The 22,147-nt window shown below is 43.2% G+C and overlaps 1 protein-coding gene across 4 annotated transcripts in view; it reads left to right on the forward strand.

Moving 5' to 3' along the window:
• Window positions 1–22,147, forward strand: part of LOC137627681 (peptidyl-glycine alpha-amidating monooxygenase B-like) — a 286,462-nt gene that overhangs the window by 146,274 nt on the left and 118,041 nt on the right. For all 4 annotated transcript variants that reach the window (XM_068358881.1, XM_068358883.1, XM_068358884.1 and 1 more), the window contains exons 2-6: window positions 3,115–3,316; window positions 12,788–12,942; window positions 15,507–15,719; window positions 15,939–16,006; window positions 16,550–16,674. In XM_068358881.1, the coding sequence (XP_068214982.1) occupies window positions 3,115–3,316; window positions 12,788–12,942; window positions 15,507–15,719; window positions 15,939–16,006; window positions 16,550–16,674 (763 nt within the window). The remainder of the gene's footprint in view (window positions 1–3,114; window positions 3,317–12,787; window positions 12,943–15,506; window positions 15,720–15,938; window positions 16,007–16,549; window positions 16,675–22,147) is intronic.

A 22,147-nucleotide genomic window follows, 5' to 3' on the forward strand; every position in this document is an offset into this window, starting at 1 on the left:
GATTATAGAAAGGGGTAGGGATAACTGTAGCACCGAAGAGAGAGAGAGAGAGAGAGAGAGAGAGAGAGAGAGAGAGAAATCTATTGTGGACGCTTGGTTCTGAGCGTACAATGATTATAGAAAGGGGTAGGGATAACTGTAGCACCGAAGAGAGAGAGAGAGAGAGAGAGAGAGAGAATCTATTTTGGACGCTTGGTTCTTAGCGTACAATGATAATGATTATAGAAAGGGGTAGGGATAACTGTAGCACCGAAGAGAGAGAGAGAGAGAGAGAGAGAGAGAGAGAGAAGAGAAATCTATTGTGGACGCTTGGGTCTTAGCGTACAATGATAATGATTATAGAAAGGGGTAGGGATAACTGTAGCACCGAAGAGAGAGAGAGAGAGAGAGAGAGAGAGAGAGAGAATCTATTTTGGACGCTTGGTTCTTAGCGTACAATGATAATGATTATAGAAAGGGGTAGGGATAACTGTAGCACCGAAGAGAGAGAGAGAGAGAGAGAGAGAGAGAGAGAGAGATCTATTTTGGACGCTTGGTTCTTAGCGTACAATGATAATGATTATAGAAAGGGGTAGGGATAACTGTAGCACCGAAGAGAGAGAGAGAGAGAGAGAGAGAGAGAGAGAGAGAAATCTATTGTGGACGCTTGGTTCTGAGCGTACAATGATTATAGAAAGGGGTAGGGATAACTGTAGCACCGAAGAGAGAGAGAGAGAGAGAGAGAGAGAGAGAGAGAGAATCTATTTTGGACGCTTGGTTCTTAGCGTACAATGATAATGATTATAGAAAGGGGTAGGGATAACTGTAGCACCGAAGAGAGAGAGAGAGAGAGAAAGAGAGAGAAATCTATTGTGGACGCTTGGTTCTTAGCGTACAATGATAATGATTATAGAAAGGGGTAGGGATAACTGTAGCACCGAAGAGAGAGAGAGAGAGAGAGAGAGAGAGAGAGAGAGAGAATCTATTGTGGACGCTTGGTTCTTAGCGTACAATGATAATGATTATAGAAAGGGGTAGGGATAACTGTAGCACCGAAGAGAGAGAGAGAGAGAGAGAGAGAGAGAGAAAGAGAGAGAAATCTATTGTGGACGCTTGGTTCTTAGCGTACAATGATAATGATTATAGAAAGGGGTAAGGATAACTGTAGCACCGAAGAGAGAGAGAGAGAGAGAGAGAGAGAGAGAGAGAAATCTATTGTGGACGCTTGGTTCTTAGCGTACAATGATAATGATTATAGAAAGGGGTAGGGATAACTGTAGCACCGAAGAGAGAGAGAGAGAGAGAGAGAGAGAGAGAGAGAGAGAGAAAGAGAGAGAGAATCTATTTTGGACGCTTGGTTCTTAGCGTACAATGATAATGATTATAGAAAGGGGTAGGGATAACTGTAGCACCGAAGAGAGAGAGAGAGAGAGAGAGAGAGAGAGAGAGAGAGAAATCTATTGTGGACGCTTGGTTCTGAGCGTACAATGATTATAGAAAGGGGTAGGGATAACTGTAGCACCGAAGAGAGAGAGAGAGAGAGAGAGAGAGAGAGAGAGAGAGAGAGAGAATCTATTTTGGACGCTTGGTTCTTAGCGTACAATGATAATGCATTATAGAAAGGGGTAGGGATAACTGTAGCACCGAAGAGAGAGAGAGAGAGAGAAAGAGAGAGAAATCTATTGTGGACGCTTGGTTCTTAGCGTACAATGATAATGATTATAGAAAGGGGTAGGGATAACTGTAGCACCGAAGAGAGAGAGAGAGAGAGAGAGAGAGAGAGAGAGAGAAATCTATTGTGGACGCTTGGTTCTTAGCGTACAATGATAATGATTATAGAAAGGGGTAGGGATAACTGTAGCACCGAAGAGAGAGAGAGAGAGAGAGAGAGAGAGAGAGAGAAATCTATTGTGGACGCTTGGTTCTTAGCGTACAATGATAATGATTATAGAAAGGGGTAGGGATAACTGTAGCACCGAAGAGAGAGAGAGAGAGAGAGAGAGAGAGAGAGAGAGAGAGAGAAATCTATTGTGGACGCTTGGTTCTTAGCGTACAATGATAATGATTATAGAAAGGGGTAGGGATAACTGTAGCACCGAAGAGAGAGAGAGAGAGAGAGAGAGAGAGAGAGAGAGAAGAGAGAGAATCTATTTTGGACGCTTGGGTCTGAGCGTACAATGATAATGAATAGAAAAGGGTAGGGATAACTGTAGCACCGAAAAGAGAGAGAGAGAGAGAGAGAGAGAGAGAGAGAGAATGTATTTATCCTGGACAAAGCTTTATATGAATTGTATAACGGTAATGAGATATAAGAAATGTACCCATACAATTTAGAATTTTACAATTCCTTACATCTGTGATACAATGGAATAGTTGCATCTTTATTTGTTGCCGTAGAATTAAGTCTTTAAATAAAGTGTTGCTAACATTTATTTGAGCATTTTTCTAGTGACGTAGTTGGAATTAGTCTATTTTCTTTATCCTGTTTAGAATAATAATTCTGTGTTTTTAATGTGTAAAATCTAGATGTAAATGGAATTGTAAACCCGTTTATGTACCAAGGACTGAATAGAAAACCCTTGTATGTTGAACAGGCTGACATAAGTCTTTTTATGGTTTATATAAGAAATATTTGTTTTAATGTTACCGTTTTTAATTATTACTTCTCATATCGTTTATTTATTTCCTTTCCCTACTGGGCTATTTTCCCTGTTGGAGCCCTTGCGCTTATAGCATTCTGCTTTTACAACTGGGGTTGTAGCTTAGCTAATAATAGTAATAATAATAATAATAATAATAATAATAATAATAATTAGTATTTTTATTTATATTAGTATTATTTATGTTGTTATTGTTAAGCTAGAAATTATTTGGTATAAATTTTTATACTATTATTGTTGTTACATGTATTTCAGTTAATAGTTTTCTGTAAAATTATTATAACCATTGTCCTTATAATTAATATTTTTTTATAGTTCATTTTTTTATAATGATGTTATCACTGCTACTTGAGGATAGTTGCTGTTATTTGTAATTTGATTTAGCTTATATTATTTGATATCAGAGAAAGATCAAGTTTCACAAATGCTTAGACATGACCATCAAATCATTTTATCGTTATCTTTCTGTTTCCAGTTGGTGGACCATCGCGATGGATGTGATGACCAGAAGAATGGGATCAGGAACATGGAGATATATTTTCTCTGTGTCCGCTGCCCTCTTGATGCTCCTCCCGCAAGCGCAAGCGTTTGGGCATCATTTCATGACGCGAGGGGAGCCCCTAAGTTCTGCGACGTACACAATGACATTTACAATGCCAGGCGTCACTCCCAAAGTCGTAAGTGCTTTACCTTGTTACATATTGAGTAATAATGCATCTGTATATTTAGCTGTGGGTTTCTAAAAGTTTGACATATATGAGTAATAATATTTCGGTATATTTAGCTGTGGCTTTCTAAAAATGTGACATAGGAGTGATAATATTTCAGCATATTTAGTTGTTGGTTTTTAAAAATGTGACTTATTATATGAGTACAGTAATCATATTTTTGTATATTTAGCTGTGGGCTTCTAAAATTGTGACATATATGACTAATAATATTTCAGCATATTTAGCTGTGGGTTTCTAAAAATGTGACATATACGAGTAATAATATTTCAGTATATTTAGCTGTGGCTTTCTATAAAATGTGACATATACGAGTAATATTATTTCAGCATATTTAGCTGTGGGTTTCTAAACATGTGACATACATGAGTAATTAATTTTGTATATTTAGCTGTGGGTTTCTAAAATGGTGACATATTAAATGAGTAATATTTTTGTGTATTTAGCTGTGGGTTTTTAAAAATGTGTCTTTATATGAGTAATAATATTTCAGTATATTTAGCTGTGGCTTTCTGAAAATGTGACATACATGAGTAATAATATTTCAGTATATTTAGCTGGGAGGATCTAAATATGTGACATGTTATATGAGTAATAAGATTTCTATATTTAGCTTTGGGTTTCTAAAAATGTGACATATTACAGAACTTGAGGAGAGAAGAATGGTCGATGCATTGTTTGAAACTATCATAGGCTAAATTTTTGTCAGAAAAATGTGAAATTTTTGTAAGGAAATGCCATTGGATCATATTTGTGAAGGGTGATGTGTGTATAGGACATTGGATCTCTCCCACTTGTAACTTTTCATTGACAATGCAGTTCAGCTGAAATTCTAGGTATCATTTTTTTTTTTTATTGAAAGCTTACAGTATCTGGCCTGTTATGCCTTCAATTGCACATGATATTGGTATACGTGTATAGAGAAAATCTTTCAAGATTCTTGGTGACCTGTATGACATGAATAAATGTTTTAATTCTTATGCTTCGCCATGTTTTGAATATACTGTAGTTCTCCTGTGTGGTCTTCATCAGCAGACACTCATCTTAAATTGTTGGACAAAAACTTAAAGGTCTATTAAATTTATTATTCCTGCTCTAGATATTAATCTCTAGCACTATCATTCAGTTAACTCATTTCGCATGTGTATAAGATTTTTTCACAATTCTTACCATCCTGTACATTTAGATTTTACCAAACTGCAGTGTACTATACACCATGTACAGTAATAGTAAGTATGCTGTTATTTCTAACACAGGCCTTTTCTTCTGTAAGATTCTATACTGCTCAGTAGTACAGGTATTCTAGAAGTTTTATTTCAGCAATAACCAAGTTGTAGATTGGTCCTTATGATAAAATATCTAGATCAGTCGATTTTCAGAGATTTAAACTTGATGTAAACCATTTTTTTCCAGTAGATTGACTTAAGTGTATCATTATTATTTATCTTTTTCTTTTTTATTTTATTTCTAATTTATAGTTTATTCTTTATTTTTCTGTTTCCTTTCCTCACTTGTCTGCTTTCCCTATTGGTGCCCTTCAGTTTGTAGCTTTCTGCTTTTCCAACTAGGGTTTCAGCTTGGCCTGTTATAATAGTAATAGTAATAAAAGGGGATTTTATTTGATCTCACCTGACATTGTTAAACAAAAAAGTTGAGCCATGGTTTCTATACTGTTAGGTATGAAAGTAATTACTGTATAAGAATTCAAAAACCAATAATTTGGCAAACGCACATTTGCTGCCATGTGTTTATTTGTTCACTTGGTCTAAATGTTATTTGTTCCAACACGGTTACTTACCTAGAACTACCTTCTTAGGAGTTACTGGTTAACTCTACCTAACCGACCAGCTTTTTGTATAGTTTACCCCCCTCTTCCCGTTTTCTACGGGGTCAACCTCTGGCAGTGTGGTACGTGCCCTGAGGCGACCCGGGGTCGGGCAGCGTGCTAGCTGAGGTCGAATCGCCAGTAAGTTTCTGGTCGCGATGCGATAAACATTTCGCCACGCTCTCTCTTACCTTGTGTGACCCTTTGTGTCCCCCGATCCTTTGTGCATACCGCGTGTTACCCACGTGTTCCCATTTCACTTTCCATTCACATCCTTGTGTCTCTTGGTGTGTTAGCTTTGCATTATGTAGCATCCTCCTTGTTGCCCTGGGCCTGTGGCTGGGAAGTCTTGCGGGGCTTTCCTTTCTAAGCCTGAGGTTGATCCCCACTCCTTGTGCTCCACGTGTAGGGGGAAAGCGTGTTCCCCTACCTCTACGTGCCCGGAGTGTGCCAATTGGACTGAGATCCAGTGGGTGCTCTTCGGGATGAAGAAGAAGAAGGCAGCTAAGAAGTCACCTAAGGACTCCAGAATTTCTTCGCCTGTGGGTTCGCCAGACGACTCGGCAGACCGTAGCGCCCGTCCTTCTTCCCCTACCCAGTGTAGGGGACAAGGTAAGTCCGTTGCGGGGAAGAGGCCCATTGCCCTTCCCCAAGAGTCTGATATTCCTGTGGGGGAAGTGTCCAGTGTGGGGCAGGCATGTGTGGGGCCCGAGTGTAGTGCGGAAGTGTGGGTAGGAGGCGAGGGCCTGGTGCCCGCAGGTCCCGTCGCCTCGGAAGATCCAATGTGTGGTAGGCCGAGTGCCGATACTTCCCCTGCCTCGTGGCGTGTTTCAGGTGCGTCAACCGCCGGGGGAGACACGGAAAAAGGTAGTTCGTCGTCTTCGGACCCCACCACGTGTGGCCCCTAGGACTCCCTTCAGGTCTCCCGTTAGAGGAGAAGAGGATGTGGAGCAATGGCTCTGTAAAGGGCTCGCTCGGTCCCCTCCGGCTCCCTCGGCTACGCTACCCCCCGTGTTTCTATAACCGCCCACACCTGAGAAACGACGTGAATTTCCCCCCGCAGTCTTGGGCGTGTCGGCCGGTCGGAGAGCTCCGTTACTCATCCTCGTCATCGTCGTCGTCATCGGACTCTTCTTCTTCTTCGTCATCAGAGGACGAGGACAGGAACCTTAGCAAGAGGAAGAGGGAGAAATCCCGCAAGAAGAAGTAGTTTCGTTCCCGCTCGAGGCATGGTAGGAAAAGGTCGAAGTCCTCTAAAAAGAAAGCGAAGAGGAGTAAGTCCAAGGACTGGGTGAATGTCACAGTGCCCCGGAGCGAGCTGTTTAGGTTTTCCACAGCTGCGGCCGCTTCCGGGTAGTTCCCTAGAGCCTCGCCTTCTTTGTGTCACCCTCCTATCTCCTCCTTCGGACCAGCCGCCCAGCAAGAGGGCTCGAACCGGGACCCCCGTGTAGTGTTTAACCCGACGGTAGCCTCCGCCCCTTCTTCCCTTAGGAAGGATATAAGGAGTATGAAGGAAGGCTTAACGTCGACCACGGGCACCTTGAAGGCCTTCCTTAAGCACCAAGGGCGCCCGTCGGTCCGCATGGATTCCCCATCCACGGAGCCCCCCGTGGAACAAGGTACTCCCATGACGGATGCCTTCGTCTCCACGGGGCAGCCCATACCACTGGCAGGCTCGGAGGGCGTTGGTACTCCCATGACGGATGCCTTCGTCCCCACGGGGCAGCCCATACCACTGGCAGGCTCGTCGGGCGTTGCTTTTCCCACCGTCACGGCGTACCCCCGTACGGAAGAACTGGTGACGGAAGACCTGGTTGAAGGAGGGGAGTGCTCGACTGACGACATCTCCTCCTACCGTAAGGTTCTAGCCCTTATTCGGAGGCATCACCGGTTGGATGAGCCCAAGCCCTCAGCTGCAAAGGCCGTACTATCCGGACTGTCCAGGATGATCGACAGTCCGGTACAACAAAAGCCATCTTTGTCTCTCCCTCTCGCTCAAGACGTGAAGTTGGGGATGGAGCAGATTGATGAATACTTAGCAGGACTAGCAGAGGCCCCCAGAGGCCAGAGTTCCTCCAAGCTTCTTCCGGGCCTGAAATCCCAGAAGCGCTTTTACGTTCCCGAGGGGCATCGCGGTGGTCCCCGTGCGGTAGAAGCAGGGGTGACCGCGCTGAACCAGGGAGCCTCGGAAGACAGGGCCTCCACTGTCCCTGTGTGCTTTTCCCCGTCAGAAGCATCTATGATGGAGGACATGGCTCAGGACCTGGTCTACGTGTCCTCCTGGTTAGATTGGTGGTCGTGCGCTTTGGTGGGGTTTCAGGCATCCCACGACCTCTCCCTCCCAGAAAATCATGCCATGCTGAGGGATCTTGTTAGCTCTGGGGGCAAGGCCTTTAAGTTTTTGTCATCCCAGTCTCTGTCGGTGGCTTTGAACTGGGTCCTGAGGAAAAGGGATACGGTACTGAGCAAACTGGTGCGGAAGTTGCCGGACAGAGAAGCAAGGAGGCTGAGGAATTCCTCCGTGTGGGGGAATGACATTTTCCCCATCAATTTGGTGGAAAATACTATGGAGAAGGTGAGGAAAGTGAGAGAAACGGATCCTAGGCCCCCCCCCCTATAAGGAAGGCCACGTTTAGGAGAGCCCCAACGGACGTCCCTCACCCCTCACAGGCCACACCCTTGCTGCCCCGAAGAGAACCTCGTTCAGCCCCTTGGTTTCAAGCCTCGCTGCAGCCCACCCGTAGGGCCACCGCAGGTCCTCAGTCAGCCTACAGACCCTCCTACGGTAACGCTAGGAGAGGTAGATCTGGCCGCTCCTCCAGAAGAAGGTAGGAAGAGAGGCCCCCTACTCCCTCAGGAGCCCCTCGTAGGGGGATGCCTCAGACATTTTTGGCAAGCATGGCGGGATCTCGGTGCGGATCCCTGGACGGTGGCGGTCCTGAAGGAGGGCTACAGACTCCCTTTCCTAGAAGAACCTCCCCCTTTCATCCCAGCCCAGAGGTCCGAGTGGCTGGTTCCAAAGGACCCCTTGAAGAGGTTGGCGCTACAAGTGGAAGTAGCGTCCATGATCGACAAATGAGCTTTGGAGACAGTGGAGAACCCCGGCCCGGGTTTCTTCAGCAGGCTCTTCCTTGTGGAGAAATCGACAGGAGGGTGGAGGCCAGTCATAGATCTCTCAGCCCTCAACAAGTTCGTCTCAAAGACGGACTTCAAGATGGATACCCCCAAGACAGTGATCGCAGCCTTGAGGGAGGGGGATTTCCTCATGTCTCTCGACCTCAAGGATGCCTATTTTCAAATCCCCGTGCACCCCTCCAGCAGGAAGTTCCTCAGAATCAAGTGGGAGTCCAGTGTCCTGCAGTTCAAAACCCTGTGCTTCGGCCTCTCGACGGCCCCGCAAGTGTTCACGAGAGTGTTCGCCGCGATCTCGGCATGGGCACACGAGAAAGGCATACGTCTACTCAGGTACCTGGACGACTGGTTGCTTCTTTCTGCCTCAAGGGAACAACTGAAGGAGCAAGGTGTTATGTTGCTCGACCTCTGCAAGGTGTTAGGGATCACGGTCAACCTAGGGAAGTCCCAACTAGTCCCCAGCGCCAGGATGACTTACTTGGGGATGGTCCTGGACACCCAGTTAGTAAGGGCCTTCCCCTCAGAGGAAAGTTAGCCAACCTAGAACGTATCCTTCAACCCTTCCTGACGGGACAACCCAAGAGGGCCAAGGACTGGCAGAAGTTACTGGGTCATCTGGTTTCGCTGGAAAAATCAGTACCACAAGGGAGACTCAGGCTCCGCCCGGTACAGTGGAATCTGAAGCAGTCGTGGACCCAAGGTAAGGAGCCCCACAAAATAGTCCCAGTCCTCCCGAAGACGAGAGACCCTTCTTTGGTGGAACATCAGGTCGAACACAGAGAAGGGAATGCCCTTCGCCTCCGACCCCCCAGAGATGCTGTTGTTCACGGACGCATCGAAGGAGGGTTGGGGAGCACACCTGCTAGGAAAATTGACAAAAGGGCAGTGGTCCAGCGAGGAGACGTCTCTCCATATAAACATCCTGGAGGTGATAGCGGTTCTGAGGGCGTGTCGACAGTTCATACACTTCCTGCGAGGGAACACTGTAGCGTTAATGTGCGACAACGCCACAGTAGTGGCGTATGTAAAGAAACAGGGAGGCATGAAGTCAAAGATCCTCTGCGCCCTAGCCACAGAACTGTTAGAGTGGGCTACAGAAGAAGGGATAGAACTGACGGCAAGGTTCATTCCAGGAAAGAGGAACGTGATGGCCAACGGCCTCAGCAGGGCGGGTCAAGTGATAGGTTCGGAGTGGACCCTACACCCAGAGGTAGCTCGAGCAGTCATCCAACTGTGGGGCTCCCCAGTGATAGACTTATTCACCACACGTCTGAATGCCCAACTCCCCGTGTTCTGTTCTCCAATCCCAGACCCGTCAGCAGCGTTCGAGGATGCCTTCCAACATCCCTGGGACGGTCTCGATGTGTACACCTTCCCTCCCTTCAGTTTGATCAGGCAAGTGTTGAACAGAGTGAGAGTGTCGTCCAATCTGTCGATGACTTTAGTAGCGCCCTGGTGGCCGGAGAGAGACTGGTTCGCAGACCTAAAGGAATTAGCTCTTCGTCCTCCTTGGCCGCTTCCGGACAGGCCAGACCTCCTGCTTCAACCTCACTTTCACAGGTGGCACGAAAACCCTCGGTCCCTCCGCCTTCACGCGTGGAGGTTATCGAGAAGCTCCGGAAGAAAGAAGGATACTCATCGAGAACCGCGGCAAGGATGTCGGGTTATCTACGGCGTTCCTCGGCGGTTGTCTACCAGGCAAAGTGGGCAGTCTTCCTGAAGTGGTGTGCGACCAAAAACATCAGGCCCTTAGGGGCATCGATCCAGGACATTGCAGACTTTCTGGTGTACCTGAGAGACGACATGGGTTCGTCCATCCCGGCCATCAAAGGAGTTCGAGCAGCCCTAGGTCAAGTCTTCCTCCTTAGGGGCATCGACTTGGGAGCCTCAAGGTACATCTCCATGCTCATCCGCAGTTTTGAGCAATCATGTCCCCCCCAGGAGGTACGGGTTCTGCAGTGGGACCTAGCAAGAGTTCTCAAAGTTCTGTCAGAGCCGCCCTTCGAACCTCTCAGGGACTTACTAGACAGAGAACTCACCCTTAAAACAGCTTTTCTTTTAGCCCTGGCCTCGGCGAAGAGAGTTAGCGAGTTACACGGCCTCTCTTATGAGGCCTCACACTCCAAAGGGTGGAGGGAAGTTGTCTTTAGGTTCATCCCTAGTTTTGTGGCGAAAACGCAGAACCCAGCGTGTTGGGATCCTCGGTTTGAGGGTTTTTCGGTGCCAGCCATCCCTCGATCCGACAACCCGAAGGATCTACTCTTATGTCCCGTGAGAACAGTAAGAAAATACCTGGAGAGGACTGCAAAATACCGCCCTCAGATCAAAAATTTATTCATCTCAACAGGCCGGGTGAAGAAACCGGTCTCGAAGAATTCTATCTCTTTCTGGCTAAGACAAGTGATAAGGAGGGCCTACGAGGCTTCTGGGACTCCTCTCCCAGGAAAACCAAGTCCTCATGATATCAGGGCTCTGAGCACCTCTCTGGCTTTTGAGAAAAACATGGCTGTAGGTAAGATCCTGAAGGCTGGGACCTGGTCTAGACAGTCCACCTTCACAGAACACTATCTCAAAGATTGTACGAGAAAATCCTTGGACAAGTTTTCCATTGGCCCAATCGTTTCGGCCCTTCAAGAGATCTAAGGTCATAGCCCCAGGGTAACCGGGGGTGTTAATGCCAAGAGACACTAGTTCCTTCCTTAACCTTACCCCCCCCCCCCCCTTTTTCCTTCCTTCCCCGGATCGAACGGGCCAGGAAGATGTTGAGAAGACCTTAATCACTGAAAGGAACACCCTTCAAGAGGACATGTATCGGAGTTGGTTTTGAAAAGGTAAGCCATTTAGACACTAAGTGAGTTTTTTGGATAGTTTTCCCCTACTTTTCTTGCAGTTTTCTAGTGGTCGGGGAACCAAGACCTCCTTAGAGGTTCCCTCTCTCGCTTGCCTCCCCGTCGAATCCTGATCCCTGCAGGACACTCACACCTCCTAAAGTGTAAGTCTCCTAAGAAGGTAGTTCTAGGTAAGTAACCGTGTTGGAACAAATCACAAATTTTTAAGTAATTTGTATTTTTCCTAACATACTTACCTAGAACTACCTTCGGGTTATAGCCCTCCCATCCTTCCCCGAGAGCCTGCAGGATCGAGTAATACCTATTCCAACGAAACTTACTGGCGATTCGACGTGAGCTATACAAAAAGCTGGTCGGTTAGGTAGAGTTAACCAGTAACTCCTAAGAAGGTAGTTCTAGGTAAGTATGTTAGGAAAAATACAAATTACTTAAAAATTTGTGATATTCGTCTGGTTCCCTCTACTAGTCCTAGTCCCTTAGAAGGCCACTTGTGCTGTAGAAGACTTTTATTTTTATTTTTAGGGTATTAACTGCCTTCAGTACAAGCTGCACAGTGAAATGGACCTTTCTTAAATTCAAATGCATATACACAAATCGCTGCACCTGGTTAAAGTTGGTCGTTTGTACTGTAGTTGAATTGTCAAGTACTGTAGCAGCTAAGCAGTAAATGTGTGACAAATCGTGTTGAAACAATTTTGCTGTAATTCTTGCTTTGCTTTTAGATAGAGGGTTGTGTTAGGGGTAATTTTTTGCTGTATTTTCACTGTCCCTTTGTTGTTCTGGCACTGGCATTTCTTCTAAGTTTCAGACAGCATTGCCCGCTCAACTTTATTTTGTAAACCACGCATACATCGGTAGCTGATTCCTTCAATTGTCGGATTTTTTAAATTATTAGATGGCAGCACCATTAAGGAACATATTTAACAATTCAGTCTTTGCTAGTATATTTCAGCTCAAGAGGTCAAGTTAACTCTTATGTGATTCCGTGTACCATTAAGTCTCGTAATTAGATTATCATATACTGTACATTACTGCATTTTAATCAATTGTAAGTGGAACACTGTAGGACCCTGAGATTATATAATTTTTAAAATTAAATGGTTTGGATGTTTAGATATATAATATGATCTAAGCTAATACAGTACAGGAAATTAAGTTTATCTTAATTTATTCATGCTAAGAAAATATTTAAATTTTATTAATTTTGCTTCCTTAGAATATAAAAAAGTAACTTGTTAGCTGTTTTGAAATTCACTCCAATGTGTGTATTCATATTTACTTTAGATATGGAATGATTGTGCACATTATTCTTCATGTACATTTATCATACTGTACAGTACTGTACATCACTGTATTTTATATGAATAGGTGAATTTGAAGTTCTTAAAGTCAAAGGCAAAATAATAAGGAATTGAGTATGCTGAAAATCCTCAAATATAATATGACATGTGCTTTTTCATAGAAAATACTTCTTTTGAATACCAGGATTATAAGGAATAACATACGAAAGGTTTTGAGTTGTGTTGGATGGGGGTAAACTGATAGGTTTGTATAGATAGAACGTAAAAAGCCCCATATTTAAATAATGTCTGATATTTTGTTTTTACCTAACAGTCTGATGCATATGTCTGCACTGCCATGCCTTTGAATGAAACTCAAGAGGAATGGGTTGTGAAGTTTGACCCAATGGCGTCTGCTAGCCGTGCCCATCACATGCTTCTTTTTGGATGCTCGGATGTTCCTGAGGAGAATCTAAAGAGAGGTGCTTGGTATGTATTTGTAGACAAAAATGGATGATGTCGTTTTATTAGACTGGCTTTGTACAGTACAGTATAGTATTAATAAGAATATCAATACATGCACTATACACTTGAACCCTGGAAGTTGAACTTGAACAAATTAGTGTTCAATTGATGTTGCATTTTAAAAAAAAATATTGACCTAGAAATCTTAAAAATTTTTGTGGCATAACTCTTGACCAGACATAGATTTTACCGCACTGTATTCAGTTTTTGCTTACCTTTCCCTATGCACACCTACAAAACATTGCTAAAATATCTTTGCAAAATTTATCATGTTGTTTGTTATTTATTCATACACAGTGAGGGCTAAAAATGTTTGTAAAAAAATAGCTATAAGCCAAAAAGTAAAAGAATTGAGAAAAGAGTGTGGTTTTCTCTTGTCTGATCCAGCCAGGCAACCTTCTACTTAGGGCAGCAAATCTCCTTACTTTTATGCATGGAAGTGTTTTATTCCCTGTTCTAGCCTTTTACAGGAAACTCCTTGGAGACCTCATAATACATTTAACCTAAAAAAAGACCTTATAAGGAGTGTCTGTGGTTTGAAATGGATTGATAACATTTAGTTTAATTCAAAAGGAGGAAATTAATTTAGTGTTCAAACAATTTAGTGTTTGAATGGCCGTTTTAACTAATTTAGTTCATCCTTTGGGGTTGCAGTCTACAGTATTTTGATGTAGGGAAAATAAGTAACTTATCAATATTGAAATGGAAACTAGTGATTAAATCTATAGTTGCTAGCTATGAAAGACAGATCTTGTGTACAGTATTAGATTTTAACAGTTTAGAGTGGGGATATTCAAGGATTTTGTTCATGATAATTAAGAAGTAAAGTAATATCATAGGTGAGAAGTAATTTTTTATTGGTTATGAATATTTGAATATTTCAGATATTTCATATTTAGTAATTTTTTATTTACTTTATTTTTATCATCTATAGAGTTTAGAATTTGTTAGGGCTACAGATAAGTCACTCAGAAAAGTTGCCCTATAGAAAGCTCATTGACTTTGGTTGATGTATCTGTGTAGTTATTTCACTACAACACTAATGTCTAGTTTCAGTACAAATTACCACCATGGTGTACTATGGGCACAATAGATGATGTTTGTTTAGGCTTAGGACATTTCCCACTTTCAGAAAAATTTATTCCTGAGGTTTAAAGTACTGTAGGTCAAGAAGTTGCTTATCTCCCCCATATAATTATATACTGTGTATATATATACAGTATATATATATATATATATATATATATATATATATATATATATATATATATATATATATATATATATATTTCATGAGGTAGTAGGTTGGCCAGGGCACCAGCCACCCGTTGAGATACTACCGCTAGAGAGTTATGGGGCCTTTTGACTGGCCAGACAGTACTACATTGGATCCTCCTCTCTGGTTACGGTTCATTTTCCCTTTGCCTACATACACACTGAATAGTCTGGCATATTCTTTACATATTCTCCTCTATCCTCATACACTTGACAACACAGATTACCAAACAATTCTTCATCACCCAAGGGGTTACTGCACTGTAATTGTTCAGTGCCACTTTCCTCATGGTAAGGGTAGAAGAGACTCTTTAGCTATGGTAAGCAGCTCTTCTAGGAGAAGGACACTCCAAAATCAAACCACTGTTCTCTAGTCTTGGGTAGTGCCATAGCCTCTGTACCATGGCCTTTCACTGTCTTGGGTTAGAGTTCTCTTGTTTGAGGGTACACTCGAGCACACTCTCCTATCTTATTTCTCTTCCTCTTGTTTTGTTAGTTTTTATAGTTTATATAGGAGATTTTTATTGTTGTTACTCTTCTTAGAATATTTTATTTTCCTTTTTTCCTTTCCGCACTGAGCTATTTTCCCTGTTGGAGCCCCTGGGCTTATAGCATACTGCTTTTCCAACTAGGGTTGTAGCTTAGTAAGTAATAATAATAATAATAATAATATATATATGTGTGTGTGTGTGTGTATATATATATGTATATATATATATATATATATATATATATATATATATATATGTGTGTGTATATATATATATATATGTATATATATATATAAATCTCTCTCTCTCTCTCTCTCTCTCTCTCTCTCTCTCTCTCTCTCTCTCTCTCTCTCTCTCTCTCTCTCTCTCTGTATATATACAGTATATATATATATGTATGTATATATATATATATATATATATATATACAGTATATATATATATATATATATATATATATATATATATATATATATATATATATATATATATATATATATATATATATATATATATCTCGGGTCATGCTCAGCAACAAAACTTGGTCTCTCTCCGACCCTCGTATAGAGGGGAGATGGATTAGTCAGACCCTGGTGAGAGGAGTTGTAATTAGGAATGCGTAGGGGGTAGGAATGTTCAAGTTTGTACGCGTACCTATCTAAATATAAATCAGTCACTTTTGAGGGGTCGCGTACACTAGAGGAAATGTTTGGTTGTAATTAGATTCCTATACAGCAGTTTACTTTGCTTGGCTCTTTCTAGGGACTGTGGTCATCATGGTGTATGTACAGGAGGCAAAATCATGTATGCTTGGGCTAAAAATGCGCCTGCCACCCACTTGCCAAAAAATGTGGGTTTCCGCATCGGAGGAAATTCTGGAATTCGCTACCTCACTCTTCAAATTCATTACGCACAACCTCTTCCAGATAGGGTAAAGGATCACTCAGGGTTGCAGATGGAAGTAACAACGCAGCAGTAAGATTCTATGGTTATTTAGAGTTTATAGTTTTCTATTTTGTTGGACATGATTTGAATATTTATCTTTTATTCTCTTTTGTAAATTAACTTTATTCTTGTCTAATTCTTAATTAAAGAATGTTCTTTTGGAGAGTTTTCTTGGGTGGCAGATATACTGTATATCCACCCTTGTCTTTTTGGCAAAATAATCTTTAGTATCGTTTCTTTTTGTTTCAGACAAACTTATAAGGCTGGCATTTACTTGTTAATGGCTGGTTTTGCTGATATTCCTCCTCACACACCAAGTAAGTAGCTTAGAAAGTGTAGTCATAATGGAAATGTATAGAGGTACATGCTGTACTTTGAAATTACAAACTTATTGCTTTATGTTGCAGCCTTTATATCTTGGTGAGCTAATGAGGTTGGGTTCGTTTACATCTTATTATATTTATATTTTCAGATATGAATAATTCTTTTCCAGCTTTTTGTAGTTATAGATTCACCATTTTTATGCACCCTTTTTATGCACCCTTTTACCTAATATACGGTAATTTAAACCAAACTTTACTGTACTGTATTTAGAATATACTGTACAGTATTTATAAGTATCATACCAATTTTTGGCTTTCCTGTATCTTTCTTTTATACCTTGTGTGTATTGGACCTTAAAATCTGTCTACCAGTCTAAACATAGATCCACACACATCCCACCTCTCTCTTTCAAGAGCTCTCTCTAGTAATAAGTTAAAGAAGGATCTGCAGCAAGGTGGTAAAAAGAACCCATAATATAAGTTCTAAGTGAATAATATTCCTTCAATAATATCTGATCTAGGTTTTTAATTTTACAGAAACAAATGTTGACGTGAACTGTGTCGTTGGAAACTCGGAACCAAGCGATATTAATCTATTTGCATACCGTGTACATGCTCACGAATTAGGCTCGGTTGTAACAGGCTATCTGTATGATCCAAAGGTAAGAATGGCTAATGTTAAGATTGTGGAGTTAGTTTCTAGTCCTCTAATTGCATTCCTTTAGTTTCGTTCAGGATTTAAAGAAGCTCATAATCTTGCCAAGAGGGAATTAAATATAAAATGTATTTTCAATATTTAACTTAGCCGGTGATTATAATAGCTGCAACTCTGTTGCTCGACAGAAAAACTCTACGGAAAAATTCGCCAGCGATCGCTACACAGGTAGGGGGTGTACTCAACAGCGGCATCTGTCGTTCAGATACCCAGTACTCATTGTAAACAAAGAACTCAATTTTCTCTCTGTCGTGCTACCGGCAAGACCTACTAATTCGCTGTTGCTAACTGGATTTGTTTTCACAACTATTTGGTGAAGTACACTATTCTAGTTTTGAGCTTTCGCTATGCAGGTGTTTTATCTTCATCTTAAATCTTGAACTCGTTTTGGATAGATTTAATTATGGTGACAAAGAGAGTATGGACTTTCTTTCACTTTTAAATGGCCGACCCTTCCCTTAGCGGAAGTGTGTTTAGGCTTTCAGTAATTATATCACGTTATAGATTTTCCTCTATATATTTTATATCTCTCCGCCTTTATTAGGCCTCTTCGATTAACTTTCCATTTATTATAAACATATAAAAATAAATTTTAATGTTTTGTTTATATAGACCTTTCCTGAGAGTAGGCGGTCCTAACTTGGAAACCGAAGTTAATCAACGTTGAGCCCTTTATATCGTAATTAGCTTTTAAAGAGCTAAGGATTTTAAAACTTTTTAAATGTAATATTTTATGAAAGAATTTCTTTGATAGTCTTCGTACTGTTTTCAAAGATGAACTAACGTTTAGTTTTTTTTATGCTACGCAGTTGTTGACGTTCAGGACGCTCAACATGCGCTCTATCGTTACGATAGAGAGAGAGTGTATCACGGTTTCACATTGCAGTAAGAGTAAATAGATTCTGACGTTTTGTTCATTCTTTCTTAGCTTAAATGTTTTAAATTCTAATTTAAAGGAACTTTTTATTTGAAAAACCTTTCAGTTTTTTCCTTTAGTCAAATAACATGTTTTTTTGACGATATATAATTGGGCTCTTCTCTTAGGTGCGAAATCAAGAGAGAAAGATAGAGAGAGATAGAGACGGAGGGAGAGAGAGGAGAGAAAACGTTCCGTTCAAGCGGATAACGTTGTTCTCGTGTTACTCACGTCCCTAGTCGCTGTACGGGGAGGAAGGATAAAGGCCGATTCACACGACCCGTTTTCTTTCCGACAGGCTCGCCGTCGGTTAAGCGGCGTCTAGGTTTCTTACGTGTATTCAAATGCAACTGTTCACACGACCCGTCAGGCAGACGGCGGCCCTCGGACGTCGCCCTTCCGAGGCGGCTCGGCTTTCTTCCCAAGAAACCCCGACCGGTTTGACGGACGTTAGCCACCCGTCCCAACCAACGGGGGGGATGATGTTTTGTGTGAACGAGGACCTGTATTGTACCCGTTCGTTTCGTGGCCTACAACCCCGACTTTTCCTCATAGTATAGAGTCATAGAAATTAGTTAGTTTGTTGTTGACACCATGTATTAGAGGTTAATTGAACTTTTTCAAAGGTATGAGGAGATGTTTGACATGGCAAACAAGATGTATAGAAATAATTTACATAAATATAAAATATGGAAAATGACTGGAGAGGCATTAAATAAAACAGGTAATTTATCGCAATTTTAATATTCTTGGCATAGTGCATAAAACATTATGAAGTTGCATAACTTATTTTATCAACACAGTTATCAACCAACATGTTAAAGTGTCAAAATTATCGTAATTTACTCGGTCCTCACGTGACAGAGTCTAAGTAAACAATGAAAACCGCACGCTGGTAAACGGATACGGAACGCCTCGTGTGAATGTACAACATTTCGACGGCGGTTAGCCACCACCCAGCCTGTCGGAAAGAAAACGGGTCGTGTGAATCGGCCTTAAAACGTTTTTAGGTTTTTATTCTCGTCCCCAGGCTATGTGCGGTGAGAGATTGAAAACGTAGTTATATGAACTAGTGTTTAGTCTCTATCCTAGCCACTGATTTTTTTTTTTATCTTAAAATATGTTTTCTGTTTTTTGCTGGTATTATGAGCTTGCATTATACGACTGATTTCGCAATTACTACCTTTTAATGAAGGGTAGAATTGCGTGTTTCAGGTAGAAATAAGTGCAAAACAGAAAATCGAAGTGATAAAGTGATATGCGCAAAGTGTTACAGTGTTGCGTCCGAGGCGCAAAGTGTTACAGTGTTGCGTCCGAGGGTTCGTCTTTTCGTGCCTGTCGTTCACCTAGTCCGGGACCTCTTACATGCTCCCAAGCCCAGGGGAGAAGTAATGTCAAACGACTTATGGGTTCGAGAGGCCTTGACCAACGAACAGACGTTTTCCCTCTATGGTATCGGGTGTATCTTACCAAGATCTCCCCTACCATAAGACGAGAGAGACGTTGTTTCTCCTCGCCATCCGTAGGCTTTTCGCATAAGAAACCTGTCATAAGGTTTCGAAGCCCTTAAGCGAAAGTCAGTCCTTTCAGGACAGGTCCAGCGTCCTGGTTACAACCATTAGGACAGCTCTGACCCTATGCAGTCATCGGATTACTGCTCGCCGCCTAACAAAAGCGTAACACAGACTCCGAGAGTCTTTTTTTGTAGGCAAAGTGTTGCGGTCACAGACGTTACCCTCGTCTATTACCACAACCATTTCCGTTGATCCTTAAGGGGTTGTATGGCAAAACATGCAGTATATGCTTGCCTCCCTTATGGAAGACTATTCTGCCGATTAGTCCGTTGAGTCTAGCCGTTTATCTCATCGATATCCTGGCTTTCAGCCAACCTAACGTTCCTTTGTGCTTACTGTTAACGTTGGCGTAGCTTAGTCACGTCAGTCAGGTTGTTTAGAACCACACTCGATGCGGTCTCGTGTGGTTTTTTCAGCCGCATTTGGACGTTAGGCCACTTGCTGATGCTCCTGTTGACGTTCAAGACGTTCACTAACAATCGGAGTTGACTTGTTTTGACGCCGTGCGTCAACCTCCGCATTCTAGAGTTGTTTTGACTGCTCAGTCTAGGCAGTCAAAGCAGTCTCGAGTGGACGCTGTGCGTCCTCACACACCTGTTGTGGTTGACAGTTCAGTTGTTGACAGTTCACAGACTGTCAAGCAGTTACATGACGTTGCGTTCTGGTCCGCTACTAATGCACCAGTGAGAGACTCCGCTTTTATCGGACAAGGTTCCTGTAGATGAGGAAGTTGCTGTTCTCCCTCCTACTGATATTCCCTTGAGGACTCTGTCAGATGGAGAGGAGCCTAAAGCTGCTTAGCCTCCTATGGACTTTAATTAAATCATGATGATTTTTTTAAGGATCTTCGTCCGGATCTTTTTGTAACTGCTGCTCCTCGTTCGCCTAAACGTCAGAGCTTACACTAGGCCTAGCTACTTCGAAGCCGTTGTTTTTAAGCTAGTGCTCTCTCGCTCTCCTAGAGAGCGTTACGTTGGCTAGGCGACTGGTTTTTCACCAGGAGGAGTTTGGGGGATACAGCCTTTGCTTTCCCTTCTTTTAAACTGGTTTATAGAGCGAGAGTCTGATATGACACGAGAGAAGTTCTCGGCTTGGGAGTTCATGCCTCTGCCCAGATAGACTTCTCAATTCTGGTAGACTCTCCCTGGCGCCTAGCCAGGAGACGCTCCAAGTTGTTTACAGGTCAACTTCACAGCTGTTGTCGAGCCTTTGAAGTTTTGCTGTACTATTATGTCACGCATAACAAGGCTTTCAGGGATGGTAAACGGTTCCGCCTCAGTCGCTAACCCCGTCTGTTGCCACACCTGCTCCCGTAGACCCTAAATGGGCTTTGCTGCAAGACATGCAGTCCAAGCTTGCGTCCTTGATAGAGGACTTAAATGCGGAGAAGGTTGCTACCGAACCTTCTGGCCAACAACCTTCCAACCGGTCGGTTGTGCGCCCTGTTGACGCTGAGGTAACCTACTCGCGTCTGCCAGTTGAGGTGGTTCCTCCACCGATGCGACCCAGTGTGGGTTGCCAGCCGCACGTTGACGTTAAGCGACGCTCGGAGGTGGTTGTTGACGTTCAGGACATTCAACAACCAGCAGAGGTGACTTGTTTTGACGCAGTGCGTCAACCTCAGCAACCCGGTAGGGTGTTGACTGCACAACCCAGACGGTCTAGACAGTCTCGGGTTGACACTGTGCTTCCTCGCGCACCCATGGTTGTTGACAGTTCACAGACTGTGCAGCAGTTCCATGATATTGCGTCCGGCTCCGTCACGCATCCACCAGTGCGACCGGATTCAGCGAGCCAGACGTTGCTCACTCCGTTGCCGTTTCCTCATCAGTTTCGGATGAGGAACCCTCTGATGAGGACGTTGCTGAACAACAAGACGATCAGCCCCCAGCCCTGCTATCCATCCAGAAGATGCTGAAGAAGGAACGCTGCTCAGTCAGGCTGTGGATGAGTCTGGTAGGGACGCTGTCATCCGTGGAACTATTTGTGTCACTAGGAAGACTACACCTCCGTCCTCTTCAATACCACCTAGCTTTTCACTGGAAAAAGGACAAGACGCTAGAAGCGGTCTCGATCCCGGTTTCCGAAAAGATAAAGTCTTGTCTGACTTGGTGAAAGGACAATATCAACCTAAGAGAGGGTCTTCCCCTGGCTGTTCAGACTCCCAACCACGTTCTCTTCTCGGACGCATCGGACGTAGGCTGGGGTGCGACATTAGACGGTCGGGAATGCTCGGGAATATGGAACTCGAGTCAAAGGACAATGCATTTCAACTGCAAGGAGCTACTGGCAGTACGTCTGGCCTGGAAAAGCTTCAGGTCTCTCCTTCAAGGCAAAGTGGTGGAGGTGAACTCGGACAACACCACGGCTTTGGCGTACATCTCCAAGCAAGGAGGGACCTACTCTCTGACGTTGTACGAGATCGCAAGGGACCTCCTCACCTGGTCAAAAGGTCTAAACATATCACTAGTAACGAGGTTCATCCAAGGCAACTTGAATGTCATGGCAGATTGTCTCAGTCGGAAGGGACAAATAATTCCAACAGAATGGACCCTCCACAAGGATGTATGCAAGAGACTTTGGGCCACCTGGGGCCAGCCAACCATAGATCTCTTCGCAACCTCGATGACCAAGAGGCTCCCAATATTTTGCTCACCAATCCCGGACCCAGCAGCAGTTCATATAGATGCCTTTCTCCTAGATTGGTCACATCTAGATCTATATGCATTCCCTCCGTTCAAGATTGTCAACAAGGTACTGCAGAAGTTCGCCTCTCACGAAGGGACAAGGTTGACGCTAGTTGCTCCCCTCTGGCCCGCGAGAGAATGGTTCACCGAGGTACTTCGATGGCTAGTAGACGTTCCCAGAACACTTCCCCTAAGGGTGGACCTTCTACGTCAGCCACACGTAAAGAAGGTACACCAAGGCCT

This window comes from Palaemon carinicauda, chromosome 35 (genome assembly GCF_036898095.1).
Source record: "Palaemon carinicauda isolate YSFRI2023 chromosome 35, ASM3689809v2, whole genome shotgun sequence".
NCBI lineage: Eukaryota > Metazoa > Arthropoda > Malacostraca > Decapoda > Palaemonidae > Palaemon > Palaemon carinicauda.